This window comes from Mercenaria mercenaria, chromosome 12, assembly GCF_021730395.1.
Source record: "Mercenaria mercenaria strain notata chromosome 12, MADL_Memer_1, whole genome shotgun sequence".
Taxonomy (NCBI): Eukaryota; Metazoa; Mollusca; class Bivalvia; order Venerida; family Veneridae; genus Mercenaria; species Mercenaria mercenaria.
In genome coordinates this window covers 21,514,335-21,530,877 of record NC_069372.1, presented here as the reverse complement: position 1 = coordinate 21,530,877, position 16,543 = coordinate 21,514,335, and the positions used below count along the sequence as shown (strand labels likewise).

At 37.4% G+C, this 16,543-nt stretch overlaps 1 protein-coding gene across 9 annotated transcripts in view; it reads right to left on the bottom strand.

Annotated features, from left to right (window-relative positions):
• Positions 1–1,732: 1,732 nt before the first annotated feature.
• Positions 1,733–16,543, bottom strand: part of LOC123534070 (uncharacterized) — a 56,177-nt gene continuing 41,366 nt past the window's right edge. For all 9 annotated transcript variants that reach the window (XM_053519394.1, XM_053519398.1, XM_053519396.1 and 6 more), the window contains one exon: positions 1,733–5,421. In XM_053519394.1, coding sequence (XP_053375369.1) covers positions 4,398–5,421 — 1,024 coding nt within the window. In that variant the 3' untranslated portion in view covers positions 1,733–4,397. The remainder of the gene's footprint in view (positions 5,422–16,543) is intronic.

Genomic DNA, 16,543 nt, shown 5'->3' with positions numbered 1-16,543 from the left:
TTTGGTCAGTCTACAATCAATTTTCAACTTTTGGCGCTCCTTGCATCACTGCAAGTATACTAAAACGTTGATATAGCAACACTACCTCGCCTGCACGCGGCACTTCTTATTTTCAGAAAAACGCATATGTATGCCTTGTCTATTGTCGTCTGCATAAGCGGCAAAATGCGCGAAAAAATGTATCATATCAAATGTGACGTCATTTAAGGTTTTCAGTGGTTATTTTGAACGTCATCTGCATTGAAGCGCGTTCTATTAGCGTTAAACAAATCGCAAACAATATTCAGCTATGGCAGCTACGTTACACAATGAGTAGCGCAGTGTGATAAAGTTTTGCGTAAGTGCAAACATGACACCGACGGATACACATAAATTAATGCAGAAAGGGAAATTTCACGTTTCAAGAAGTTTAGTGTTTAAATGGCATAAAAGATTTTCAGAAGGACTTGATGATATAAGTGACAAACAGATGACAGGGAGGCCTCGCCGAAGCGAGAGTGAAGTTAAACAGGTGCGCGAAATCATTTCAGGAGGAGATCGGTGCGGGAAATCAGTGACATTACCGGCATTAGCGTAACTGGTGTTCATGATATCTTAACAGAGGAGCTTGGCATGGGCAAAGTGTGCGCGCGCTGGGTGCCGCGACTCCTCCGAGACAACGAAAAGGAAACACGTGTTAGACTGTCGAAAGTATTCATCGACCGTTATGAAAGAGAGGGTAATGATTTTCTTTATCGGGTTATAACTATGGACGAGACGTGGCTATATCCGTACGAGCCCGAATCAAAGCAACAGTCTATGGTTTGGAAACACCCTCAGTCACCACCACCAAAGAAGGCGAAAACCTGCAGGTCATCTGGGAAGTTCATGTTCATGTTCTTCATGGACTCAGAAGGGATGCTCCTGCAGCATGCGATACCTAATGGAACAACAGTCAACGCTGAATATTACCAGAAGGTTAGTTTATTATGATAAAATCACATAGATATTATTTTAATAATAATAATGAAATATTAATTCAAAATTGCAAACAAGGTGCACAATTTTAAGCTTCAAAAATTAAAAAGTAACATTCAATATTAAAAACGGAAAAACATTTTTGCACATGTGTTTGGTTCTGTATTTTCAGGTCATTCGCCGGGATCTGACGGAGTCAATTCGGAAAAAGGCAAGGAATTTGAGGATTATATTTACCACCACGACAACGCCCCCGCCCATAGAGCTACCGAGACCTTGTCAATAATAGACTTTCTTGGGTTCGAGAGGTTGGAGCACGCGCCCTACAGTCCGGACTGCGCGCCTATCGATTTCGCCGTTTTTCCAAAACTGAAGGGTGATTTACGCGGCAAGCGCTTCTATGACATTGATGAGCTGAGGTTTTCAGTTCGCTCCATAATCGCCTCGTACAAAAAGGAGTTGTTTCTGGAAGTTTACGACAAATGGGTGCAGCGCCATCGGAAGTGCGTGCAAGTTGGTGGGGAGTACTTTGAAAAAATGTGATGTTGACGTCGTGTTGTGAACGTGACGACGTCAAAGTGCCGCATGCATGTGATGGTACATGTATTGTGTACTATGTACTTCAAAAACTGTTTTATGTAATTTTGTCACTTTTTAAATATGCACTGAAATTTTAAATCTGCTTATAATGATATAAAATACAGATATGTCTCTCAAAAAATACGTTTATTTCTGGCCCTGTCCACGAACTTTCTGAACACACCTCGTATGTGATATTTGCTACAAATTTTTTATTTATAGATGAAAAAAAAAAATCCTACAAGACTTATACCGAGATTCAAGTTGTAATAGTATTATGCAAAGACCTGGAGTTAAATAGCACAATTAAACTGTTAATTAATGTCCTTAATGTAATAAAATAGCAGGTATCAACAGACCGTCTTAGATCTGTAATAATTACTTTGTCTCAAATTAAGACTGTTTTTACATACAAAATATTTCTCCTGTAACTGTCACTACTTTTAAGGAAATAGGTTTCTGTATAAAATATTCTTCAAAGCATATTAAGATCAAAGAAGCAATTTATTTTTACGGTGTCGATTTTAACAAACAGAATTTATTTCATTTCAAATCCCTAGTTGAAACATTAAACCACTTCTTAATGTACAAAATAAAATTGTTACACCACCAACTTTAGAAGTCAATATATCAGCAGACCTGGTTTGGAAAAACAGTAAACATAAACAGAAACTAGAATGTGTCTGTAGGACACAGGGTGTGCCCCACACTGGTACATTTGTCATAAATGAGGGCCAATAATTCAAATGTTTGCAGTCTTAATGGGGTATAGCCTCAACAATCATTTTATGAAAAGGATTCATTACTCTAGGCCCCTTACTTTTTGAGCTATGAGCATCACAAACAAAAATTCCACTATTTTGGTTATTTCACGGGCCATAACTCTGTAATAAGAGCTAAGATTCTCAAGAGGAATGCCAAGTGTGCAAGTTCACATCACGATAAAAACTCCAGCAAGGTTTCCTGAATTTACATCAAATACTTTTTGAGCTAGGCACATAATTAGGTGAAAAAGTGCATTTTTTTACTATTTCAGGGGCCATAACTTTAAAAATAGGGGGTGGAGCCAGCCAAAAAATTAGAGGTGTGCAAGTTTATATTATGATAAAGACTTATGCAAGTTTTCAACCATTTATATTAAATACTTTTTGAGCTAGGCGCATCACAAGGTGAAAATGTGTATTTTTGACTATTTCAGGGGCCATAACTCTAAAAATAGGGGGCGGACCCAAATGAAAAATAGGAGGTGCGCAAGTTCATATCATGATTAAGACTCATGCAAGTTTTTTATGAATCTATATCAAATACTTTTTGAGCTATGCATGTCACAAGGTGAAAATGTGCATTTTTACTATTTCAGGGGCCATAACTCTGAAAATAGGGGGCCGACCCAAATGAAAAATAGGAGGTGCGCAAGTTCATATCATGATTAAGACTCATGCAAGGTTTCATCAATTTATATCGAATACTTTTTGAGCTAGACGTGTCAGAAGGTGAAAATGTGCATTTTTGACTATTTCAGGGGCCATAACTCTGAAAATAGGGGGCGGAGCCAGATGAAAAATAGGAGGTGCACAAGTTCATATCATAATCAAGACTCATGCAAGGTTTCATGTATCTATATCAAATACTTTTTGACCTAGGCATGTCACAAGGTGAAAATGTGCATTTTTGACTATTTCAAGGGCCATAACTCTAAAAATAGGGGGCGGAGCCAGATGAAAAATAATAGGTGTGCAAGTTCATATCATGATTAAGACTCATGCAAGGTTTCATCAATTTATATCGAATACTTTTTGAGCTAGGTGTGTCACAAGGTGAAAATGTGCATTTTTGACTATTTCAGGGGCCATAACTCTGAAAATAGGGGGCGGAGCCAGACGAAAAATAGGAGGTGTGCAAGTTCATATCATGATAAACACTCATGCAAGGTTTCATCAATTTGTATCAAATACTTTTCGAGCTAGGCGCGTCATGAACTTCGGAAGGACGGACGGATGCATGGATGGACACACATATGCACGGACAAGACCAAATCTATATGCCCACACCACTTATGGGGTCGTTTCTACTTTAGTAGAGTTTTGAATTGATGTGTAGCTCTGATCATAAATATCAGTGAAAATAAATCTTTTGAAATTTTACTGAATCTACAGTAAATTGTTCTCCATATTTTATGAATTGTTTCAAATATTTAAAACCAATATACAGCCGAACTTTGTTTGCTTGAACTCAAATAATTCGAACACCACGATCATCAGGTCCTGCTCAAATCCCTATATAATCTATATTGTTTGATGGCCCGAACTACCGATAACTTGAACAAATTTTGCTGGTCCTGTCAAATTCGAAATAATGAAGTTTGACTGTAAATGCAAAATCTATCTAATTTGAAATGAAAAGAAAATTATTATAACCGTGCCCTATAATCATGGAATAAAAAGCTTAAAAAATAACAGCCTTTCATGTAATAAATTCATTAGTTTCAAAAAGTGCAGTGCTATCATGATTAATACTGCTAAAACAGTTACCCGAGAGAAAGGTATTGGGCCTTTTACTTCAAACTATCACATCGCATTTATTTCATGTCCAGTAAAAGGTTAACAGAAACACCTTTAGAATGCTTTAAAATGCTGAAGTATTTACAAAAATTCTAATGTCCAAAGAATCCAAAATTAAAACTATACACTGCTGCTTCTTATACATTATAAATATGCTGTAAATTCATCAAGACATACGTAGACTGAAAAGAGGCAAAATTTCACACATAATATTATGTTCTAGCATTTTTAATGCTGGAAAAAAAACATAAACTTAAATGCTAAAAAAATCACAAAATGCTTTGGTACACAGGAATTGCATCACACATCTGTTTGTCTCAGATCTGTTTTTTTCTTAATCTTATCAAGATACCCCATTGCTTTTATCGTTTTGTACTGATCTGGAATCTCCATCATTGCATGAAGTGCGAACGTCGTTTCGGGTTTTCTTGATTTTGCCGTCACTTTATGATAATTCACAAACTGAAAGTTGTCAAATCTCCGTTTAGGTAACAAGTTATCGAAATCTTCCATAGTTTCCCAGGGTCCATCGCCGACCCCGATAACAACAATACTGAGCGGATATTCCGAGGCGGCCACGATGGCTTCAATTGTTCGGTCTTCCTCGGTAACTTGCCCATCGGCTATAATTAGAAGTATGTGATAATGGCATTCTTTTTTCAATATTTCTATTGCTTTATAAATTAATGGAGCAAAATTTGTTGGACCACTGAGGTGTACTCTAGTAGCGATATTGTTATATCTCTCTAAAACGTCTACAAAACCTTTACACGGAGATCCATCAGAATGGAATGGAAATACACTTTGATCTAAAGTGTTACTATCACCAAATCCAAATGCTGGAATGTTTCGATCATCGTCGAAAGGTTCTAGCGCATTTCCCATGATATGTATAACTTTCTGATATGGATTGTATATTTTTGAGCCAATGATGCGATGCAAACTATTTCCGTGAAATGTCTTTCTTCCCTGCCATTCGTTACTTGCAGTAAAATCGACTCCAACTATGAGTCCACAGCGCTCCAGACCGGCCTTTGCACAAGCCTTACTTACTTCACTAAAGCTGGAAAAATGGTCCTCGATTGCATAGAAATTCCGGCGATTGTTATTGCTTTCAATACCAAGAACGGCAAATATTGAGGGTGTTTTCTGGAAACGCTTCCTTCGCTTAAGTAAAGCCTCTGTTGGAGCAGCTGCCTCATTCTTTTCCCGCTTTTGGAATGAATAGTAGAGCACCATTCCGATAATTATAGCTATAACATAAGCAAGCGAGGCATATAAGGACATCGTCAGGTTCCAGACGTCATAGTGTGTCTCGCTGAACCTGAAAATATATCAAATGGCTAAAAATAAAATTCAGCGGCAGTGCAAAATGTCAGTCTACTAGGAATATAAATAATTTGTTTTTTTTTAGTGACCTTGTACAGAAATATACAGGGTGAGTGGGATAAATAGAGGGAGGAGGGGAGGCAAATTTATCATGCCGACCCTACATATTTCCACAGAAGTTAATACTAACAAACCCAATATCGACCACATATTTTTAGCCTACTGTCAAGAAAATGTAGCAAGTTCAAGTTTATTGATATTATTTAGGGCCCATAAGGACATGTGACATGCATGACAAATAACACAATGTAGCATATTTCTGATGGCAAGACAACTATTATATAACCAAAATTTTTTATAATGTGGAGGATAAGACATCCAATTTTTTGACCAGAAAATGTTGAGTATTTCATCCTCATCCAAGCTGACCTATCAAAATTTACAACAGACATCATGTCGCTTCCCAAAGCATAAAAACAAACCCTGCCCGACTAAAAGATGGAAAACTCAACACCACACGGCCAAACAATCAGAATGTGGATCATTTACCGGCTAACATGACCTTTTTACAAAATATTGACAACTTCAACAGGGTGTCTTTACAATTACTATTCATTAATAATGAAAATTTTACAGCATTTGCAGTCCCTCTGCAGAAATATGGTGAGTCACCATGTGACCATCTATTAATCTTTTAGCCTGCTGGCGGCAAGATATTCTGCCTTTGCGACCAGTGCAGATCAAGATCAGCCCTCACATCCATGCAGGTTGATCATGGTCTACACTGTTTGCTATTCAGTCAGTAAATTTTCAGTGAACACCCCTTCGAATAATAAATGGTATTGCCAAAATTGAATGATAGACCAGTCCATTTTAAAAATTTAGCAGGCTAAGGGTTAACCCATGACAATGCTAGTATCTTGTGGGAGGTAAAACAATGTGCAGTAAACATGCCAGCTAAGTTGTTGTTTGCTTTCCTATCTTGCTGAACTTTGCTATAGATTTAGTACTTAAGTATATAGTACTTAAGTAACAAGCACTACAAAAACTGCTGAAACTGCCTCATGTCATTTCCATGACAGTCAAACATCTAAGAAGATTGTTCTGTTTATCTCCCTTTTTGTCATTTGTGATTGTTTTATTGAAACTGAATTATAGAAGCTGTAATTTACAGGGTTAATATATCATATTGATCCGGTAGCCTTTTGTCTGCAACATTACCTCCTATGTTCGCAAGTTCCAGTTTCATTAACTCTGTTGTATACCACTGTAGAAATAACATTTTCTACTAGTTTAATTACCACGTTTTTGAAGATAAAAAAATAAGTCCCTTTAAAACCCAACTATTACATAATAAGTTTTTGCATTCTATGCTTTAAAAGGATCTTCTTATATATCTTATCAACTATCACAAAAGAAGTCTTTAAGTGCTGTGTGGCAGCTGTAAAAGTACTCCCCTTACTTTGATTTAGTGTTGTTATTTTTTCTGTTCCTTTTGGATCACAGAGTACATTCATTTTAACTAGGATGAGTGATGGGTGTTGCATATTGCATTACCACTCATGAACAGATTCAATCAAACCGAGTCTGCTTTTATGTTGCTAGGTTGTGTTCTATGCTTCCAAAGGATCTTTTCATGCATTTTATTCTCTTTAACCTTTACTCTGCTGGCGGCAAGTTATTCTGCCTTTGCGACCAGTGCAGACCAAGATCAGCCTGCACTTCCGCAGGCTGATCATGGTCTGCACTGTTCGCTATTCAGTCAGTAAATTTTCAGTGAACACCCCTTCGTATAATAAGTGGTACTGCCCAAATTGTATGATGGAACAGTCCATTTTAGAAATTTAACAGGTTAAAGGTTAACTAAATGATAATATCATCATTCTAAACAAATTCCAGTGGTAAAATGGACTTATTTTAAAAACAAATTGATCAAATATTTCTAATTTACCAAACAAAAATCAGCAGGAGTATTTTCAGTTTTGTAGTACATTTAGAAAAAGTGCAATTCACTAGATCCATATGAAACTTCACATATCTTTGAGGGCATAAAAGTAACATCCACATGTAAAATATCTCAGTAAGCATAAAAGTAACATCCACATGTAAAATATCTCAGTAAGCATAAAAGCAACATCCACATGTAAAATATCTCATGAGGCATAAAAGTAACATCCAAATGTAAAATATCTCAGTAAGCATATAAAAGTAACATCCACATATAAAACATCTCAGTAAGCATAAAAGCAACATCCACATGTAAAATATCTCATGATGCATAAAAGTAACATCCACATGTAAAATATCTCAGTAAGCATATAAAAGTAACATCCACATGTAAAATACCTCAGTAAGCATAAAAGCAACATTCACATGTAAAATATCTCATGAAGCATAAAAGTAACATCCACATGTAAAATACCTCAGTAAGCATAAAAGCAACATACACATGTAAAATATCTCAGTAAGCACAAAAGCAACATCCACATGTAAAAAAAACCCATATATTTATACAGGGACTATTCTAAGAAAATGATTCAAGGAATTTTCAAAATTTTAGTTCCAACCATCACTCCTAAAGAGCTGTAGAATGAAAATAAAGATGGAATTCATGGAAAATACTGTTACAGAACCCTCCCTATCAGATAGTCATTTGTAGCTCATTTACTTAAATCTAATGGGAATCATCAATAAGTCTGTACTGTACTTGAACAACAGTGTAGAGTCACAGTCCAGTTTTTACCTGTACTTGAACAACAGTGTAGAGTCACAGTCCAGTTTTTACCTGTACTTGAACAACAGTGTAGAGTCACAGTCCAGTTTTGACCTGTACTTGGACAACAGTGTAGAGGCACAGTCCTGCTTTGACCTGTACTTGGACAACAGTGTAGAGGCACAGTCCTGTTTTGACCTGTACTTGAACAACAGTGAAGAGTCACAGTCCTGTTTTGACCTGTACTTGAACAACAGTGAAGAGTCACAGTCCAGATTTGACCTGTACTTGAACAACAGTGTAGAGGCACAGTCCTGTTTTGACCTGTACTTGGACAACAGTGTTAATAGACACAGTCCTGTTTTGACCTGTACTTGAACAACAGTGTAGAGGCACAGTCCAGTTTTGACCTGTACTTGAACAACAGTGTAGAGACACAGTCCAGTTTTGACCTGTACTTGAGCAACAGTGTAGAGTCAGTCAGGTTTTGACCTGTACTTAACAACAGTGTAGACACAGTCCAGTTTTGACCTGAAGCTAAATAACAGTATGGAGACACAGTCTGGTCTGACCTGTACTTGAACAACAGTGTAGAGACTCAGTCCAGTTTTGACCTCATGTTGAACAACAGACAGCAGAGACATGCCCGGCTGTATATATTCCAGAGAAACTGTGGAAAAACTGCAGACAAATGCACATCTTTCATGGAATGTAGGTATGGAAAAGTTACCTGTTATATAACATGTCCCGAGTGTTTGCAAAGATTTTCTATGGACATCTCTGGAAATCACTCCAGACATCTTTCAAAATGTTCTTGGAATGTTCACAGACACAGGGGAAATGTAGCACTTGAAAAATTTCTGGTCGTTTAAATAACTCTCATTTTCTGAGGGATTTTAAACACAAAACAATAAGCTTCACAGTGGGATTACCACTTATTACTAAGGATACATTTTCCTTGTTCATATAATATCATATAGTGTTTGAAACTGAAAAGTGATCAAATGCAATAAAATCATATTACTTGTTATTGCTCACTATACAGGAACCACATAAAAGTCTCATAAATCACATGTATTGTTATTGAATAATATTGTCAGCAGAGCTTCCTGGACAGCTGTGGAAAACTGTCCATGGATGTCCATGGAATAACTTGGGAAAATTGTTCAAGGACGTCCATGGAACCACTCCAAAAAATTGTCCTTGAAAATACTCGTAGTATTTTTTAAAAAATTTATCCCTAGACATTTTTCCATAGTTTTCTGCAATACTCCATATTCAACTCTGGAAAGTCTGCCCGAATACTCCAGAATCTGGACTTTCGTGGAAATTCACAGACATTCTATGGAAACCTCTGGAATTTTCTCAGCCGGGCTGAGTCAGGTTTTGACCTGTCATTGAACAACAGTGTAGAGACACAGTCCAGTTTTGACCTTAAGTTGAAAAAAAGTGTAGAGGCACAGTCAGGTTTGACCTGTAATTGACCAAAAAAGCAGAGACACAGTCCAGTTTTGATCTTAGTTGAATAAATGTGTAGATCGAGGCACAGTCAGGTTTGACCTGTAATTGACCAAAAAAGCAGAGACACAGTCCAGTTTTGACCTGAAGTATGAACACCATATCTTGCATTATGCCACTAGAGAAAATATTGCATTGGTGTTTACTTGTGAAATATTTTTCAATCTTACACTGAAATGAACAAATATCCTCTATATTCTATGTTTGCTTGTTGCCAGTATTTGAGAAGAATCCCTGCTGAGGTAAATGGAATCAAGATTAATGTCAGGTTATGTAGTTTGTCATGTTAAGTAAATAGCATGCTTTAGCAAAATTATCAATTACCAGTGAATTCAGGAAAATCAATTTTTAATGAATCAATTGTGTTAGGAGAATATTTGTCTTGTTGTAATGGTTTATAATGAATTCCTAAAGGTCCTGCTAATATGTTATTTAATTAAGGCAGCCGATGCTCAATCAGCAAGTCAGTTTGTACTCAAGCCCTCATGACCCAAACATAAATAAATGTAGTAATTAGATTCTAATCCTACAGAACCTCTACACTGTTCAACTAACGTTCAAAACCCAACTTTACTGATACTAGTGACAGAATAGCAAACAGTGCAAACCAAGATCAGCCTACACAGACCTGCATGCTGATCTTGGTTTGCATTGGTTGTAGAGGCATAATCACCTGCCACCAGCAAGCAAAAGGTTACAAAGTACTTTGAAATTTTTAATTTTTGTGGGGCATGAATCTATATCTCTTTGAAATAGAAAATTTCAGCCAAAACCATGAAATTTCCTGCATATGAAATTTTTCAGAATATGTGATTTTTATCATCAGATTGCAAACATGACTCCCCTTGTACCATATTTTAGCTGACGTTATGACTAAAGATAAAACAGACTAATGGAAGTACCAGTGACCAGTCTTTCAGACTAATGGAAGTACCAGTGACCAGTCTTTTCAAGACCAGTTGATATGTATGCACTTTGCCAACAAATCTAATATTATGCTATGCCATATTCATTTACCATGAACCTCAATAGTACCAACATTTACCATGAACCTTAACAGTACAAAATTTGCCATGAACCTCAACTGTACCAACATTTACCACATACCTCAACAGTACAAACATTTACCACGAACCTTAACAGTACCAATATTTACCATGAACCTCAACAGTACCAATGTTTACTAAGAGCCTTTACAGTACCAACATCTACCATCTACCTCAACAGTACCAACATTTTGCAATGACCCTTAACAGTACCAACATTTATCATTTACTGTAAAATCATTTAATTTCGTGGGCATGAAAGTTCGTGGTTTTGGTCAAAACGGCTATTTCTTGGGGATATGAATTCGTGGATTTCAACTTCTGAACATAAGATGAATGGGAATTTTACTTGCTCATTGGGATTAAATTTCGTGGATCGACTCAACCACAAAGTCCACGAAAACTAGTCCCCCACGAATATATTAATGATTTCACAGTACCTTAACAGTACCAACATTTACCATCTACCTTAACAGTACCAACATCTATCATTCACCTTAAAAGTACCAACATATACCATCTTCCTGAACAATACCAGCATTTACCATCAACCTCAACAGTACACATTACATTACCTAACAGTTCCAAATCTACCTTAATAGTACCTAACATTTTGCCAGACCTATACGTACCACATTCATTACCTTAACGTTCCAATCTACCTTATAGTACCAACATTTTGCCATGAACCTTAACAGTACCAACATTTACCATTTACCTTAACAGTTCCAAATCTACCTTAATAGTACCAACATTTTGCCATGAACCTCAACAGTACCAACATTTACCATTTACCTTAACAGTTCCAAATCTACCTTAATAGTACCAACATTTTGCCATGAACCTAATAACAGTACCAACATTTTGCCATTAACTTCAACAGAACCAACATTTACCATGAACCTTAACAGTACCAACATTTTGCCATGAACTTCAACAGAACCAACATTTACTATGTACCTTAACAGTTCCAACATTTACCATTCAGCTTAACAGTACCAACATTTTACCATGAACCTTAACAGTACCAACATTAACTGTAGCATTACCAACATTTACCATCTACCTTAACAGTACCAACATCTTGCCACAAACCTTACCATTACCAACATTTACCCTCTTCCTGAACAGTACAAAAAATTGGCCTCTGCAGTAATAACTATCAAGGTTTATTTGACTGTGTCGAACTTTCTTACCTAAAATAATCCAGTTGAAGACTTCACAAAAACAAACCATTTGAAGTTTCATGAAGATGAGGTAAAAATAGTAGAACAAATAGTATAACAAAGGCCTCTAGAGTGTAAACAAGTTTTTTTATGATTTAGATTAGTTACCTAGTATTTTATCTCTTAGATATATAAACCAAGCACTGAAAATGACACAGATTTCATACTGACAAACATTCTTAAAGTTTGATGAAGATCATGTAAAAATTGAGGTCTCTGGAGTTAATAACGTTTTTAGTGACCAACTTCTTGACCATAGATAGTCCATTTTCAAACTTGGCCTAGAGTTCATAAAGACTAACAATCTGACAAAAGATCACACAAAATATGGCCTCTAAAGTTGTTCAATGGTTTTTGTTCTATGATTTTCACTGGTGTCCTAGTTTCTGACCAAAGATGATCCAGTTTCAAATTCTGGCAACATTTTATGAAGGCAAACATTCTGACAGGTTTAATAAAGATCTGGCAGAACATATTTATGTCCTATACTGCATTAACACAAGATTTTTCTACATTTGATCCTGTGATCTAGTTTTCAGACCCAGATGACCCACCTTTGAAAACATCTAAGACTTTATTGAGGCAAACCTTCTGACAAAGTTTCATTAACCTTTAGCCTGCTTGCAGCATATGATTCTACCATTGCGACCAGTGCAGACCAAGATCAGCCTGCACATCCATGCAGACTGATCATGTTCTGCACTGTTCGCTGTTCAGTCAGAAAATTTTTCATTGAACACTCCTTCAAATAATAAATGGTACTGTCCGAATTCAATGATGGACCAGTCCATTTTAGAAATTTAGCTGGCTAAAGGTTAAGACTGATCCAAAATTGTGACCTCCAGAGTGCTGACAGTAAAAATGTTAACTGACAACGACAGACTACAGAAGCCTTTCACAATAGCTCATCTCGAGCTATTTGTGCTCAGGTGAGCTAAAGATGAAAAGAATCATTCTCCAGTAACAACATCCACAATCCAGAAAATTGATTCTTGACCAAACCTGAACATGATATCATTTCATTATCATGTAAATTGCTGGAGATTACAAGTGTCAAGTCCCTATTATGAGATAATGAAAGCCTCACATTGCTGCTAGATTTCCTTGATTAAATAAGAGGTTAACATATTGAACAACTCTGCATGCATTTTTTTATATATCTCCTTAGATTAAATGGTAGAAAGTGTTCCAGAAATGTAAAGGATTATTATATCTAGTCAATTTTTATTTATTTCTTGATACCATTATCTAAATCAATTTGTCAATGTCAAAGTCTATTTCATTTTAAGCAATTTTTTTGCTTGTTTTTGTTTGGTTCAATGTTACACCAACAAAATTATAGGTCATATGGCGACTTTCAACCTTTTTTATGGTAGAGGATACCAGGGTTGTTAATAATTACTTGAAAAAAGTAATGCATTAACTTAGTATTACTTGGAAAAAGATGGCATTAACTTAGCATTATCATTACTCATTTTTATTAAAATAATGCATTAAATTAGCATTACATAGGGTGCATTAGCATTAGCATTACCATTACTTTTTGAGATTCATTGCATGTTATTATCAGGATACCCCAGGTGCCACTCTGTGCATTATGTTAGGCATGGGCATGAACTTGGTTAGCACCACTGACCTTCAGTTAGCTTATTACGCTGGAAGCTAATTCTTAGAATTACCCATTTCAAAAGTCAACAATGTTCAATACTAAAAAACAACAAGAACAACCTATGTGTTGGATGGTACTGGCTTGTGTGAAGGCAGGACTCTATCATGTGTTGGGTGGTACTGGCTTGTGTGAAGGAGACTCTAATGTGTTGGTACTGGCTGTGTGAGGCAAGATTATCATGTGTTGGGGGTACTGGCTTGTGTGAAGGCAGGACTCTATCATGTGTTGGGCGGTACTGGCTTGGTTGGGTTACTGGCTTGTGTGAAGGCAGGACTCTATCATGTGTTGGGTGGTACTGGCTTGTGTGAAGGCAGGACTCTATCATGTGTTGGGTGGTACTGGCTTGTGTGAAGGCAGGACTCTATCATGTGTTGGGTGGTACTGGCTTGTGTGAAGGCAGGACTCTATCATGTGTTGGGTGGTACTGGCTTGTGTGAAGGCAGGACTCTATCATGTGTGGGTGGTACTGGCTTGTGTGAAGGCAGGACTCTATCATGTGTGGGTGGTACTGGCTTGTGTGAAGGCAGACTCTATCATGTGTGGGGGTACTGGCTTGTGTGAAGGCAGGACTCTATCATGTGTCTGGGTGTGGTTACTGGCTTGTGTGAAGGCAGGACTCTATCATGTGTGGGTGGTACTGGCTTGTGTGAAGGCAGGACTCTATCATGTGTTGGGTGGTACTGGCTTGTGTGAAGGCAGGATCTATCATGTGTTGGTGTACTGGCTTGTGTGAAGGCAGGACTCTATCATGTGTGGGTGGTACTGGCTTGTGTGAAGGCAGGACTCTATCATGTGTTGGGTGGTACTGGCTTGTGTGAAGGCAGGACTCTATCATGTGTTGGCGGTATGGCTTGTGTGAAGCAGGCTTATCATGTGTTGGCGGTACTGGTTGTGTGAAGGCAGGACTCTATCATGTGTTGGGCGGTACTGGCTTGTGTGAAGGCAGGACTCTATCATGTGTTGGGCGGTACTGGCTTGTGTGAAGGCAGGACTCTATCATGTGTTGGGCGGTACTGGCTTGTGTGAAGGCAGGACTCTATCATGTGTTGGGCGGTACTGGCTTGTGTGAAGGCAGGACTCTATCATGTGTTGGGCGGTACTGGCTTGTGTGAAGGCAGGACTCTATCATGTGTTGGGCGGTACTGGCTTGTGTGAAGGCAGGACTCTATCATGTGTTGGGCGGTACTGGCTTGTGTGAAGGCAGGACTCTATCATGTGTTGGGTGGTACTGGTTTGTGTGAAGGCAGGACTGGCTTGTGTGAAGGCAGGACTCTATCATGTGTTGGGTGGGTGGTACTGGCTTGTGTGAAGGCAGGACTCTATCATGTGTTGGGTGGTACTGGCTTGTGTGAAGGCAGGACTCTATCATGTGTTGGGTGGGTGGTACTGGCTTGTGTGAAGGCAGGACTCTATCATGTGTTGGGTGGTACTGGCTTGTGTGAAGGCAGGACTCTATCATGTGTTGGATGGTACTGGCTTGTGTGAAGGCAGGACTCTATCATGTGTTGGATGGTACTGGCTTGTGTGAAGGCAGGACTCTATCATGTGTTGGGTGGTACTGGCTTGTGTGAAGGCAGGACTCTATCATGTGTCAGGGGGTACTCAGGCAACAGAACAGACTTTGTCATGTGGTAGCTAGGTTACTATAGGCCTCGCTTATGAGAAGGCAGGACTTCATCATGTGTTGGGTGGTACTGGCTGCTGAGATGGCAAGGCTCTGCCATGTTCACATTAAGTTCAACTGTATCAGCACAAATAAGACTAATGTTCATGTATGTCAAGTAAACTGGATCTGATACCAATAATCAAATAATTGAAATCAAGTTTAATCTAAATAATGATTACATGCGTATCAACCTGAACAGGAAAATCAGGAGTGGTATGTCCATAACTGATGTGTCAAAAATGTCAGTCACAGGATAATGTATCTTCCATTTATGGAAATGTTCCAGAATAAAAGCTACTGTCTATTTCAGAGCGAATCATATGTCTGAATAGCGTTGATATTCTGCCAGTGCCAAAACTGTTGTTTATGGTGAAAAATATCAGAAAATGTATCAGCTGACCTATGCATGGATATTTTTCAGTGTAACATCAAAACATTCAATATTTTCAGGTGGCATTGCAAAAGTGAAAATGTGAAGTGTGAAGGTTGAAATTTTGCCTACACCTTTTTTAACTAAACATATTTTTGATATTTGTGGGAAAAAAGTCAAGTATATTTTTCATAGTGAAATTGCTAGATATCTTTCGCTGTTGTGTTTCAATATTTCATTGAAAAAATATTACGTGATTTTTTTTCTCAATATTGTCTGTAAACTTCTGACACATGTCTTAACATAACGCTGAAACAAGTCTGAACAGAAAGTTGACTGACTTCTGTGTTCAGAAAATTGTTTGAATACATTCTTATTATTTCTTAATAATATCAAGGCAGTATTCTGAAATTGTCTGAATACTTTTGATTCTGTTTTCATAACCGTTCAGAATTGTTTTTATCAGAAATATGTTGAAATATGTTTTGCATTTTTCTGAAAAGGAATCTTAATAGATCCTAAATGAAGTCTGAATACATATGTACCTGCTGAAGTGGGCCAATTTCAATCAGTATTCAGAATACCTGCTAAGTGGGCCAATTTCAATCAGTATTCAGACTTTTCAGACATATTCAGATATTTTTCAGCAATTATTATGACAAGACAACATTCAGATGATAATTTTCCTGAGAGATGTAATATATTGCCCTTATGCAGGCAGCAACCTGTTCAAATACGGTCATTAGTTTTCTATTGATCATGCGTCAATTAACTTACTATGGATTATGTGTCCATTCTATGTGCTGTATCAATTCTAGTATAGTACTTTGATCAATATTGCTTTCTGCTTTTGCTTCTGCCAGGACAAACATCCTTTTTTTCCCCTCTGTCCACAGTACATGTATTTTG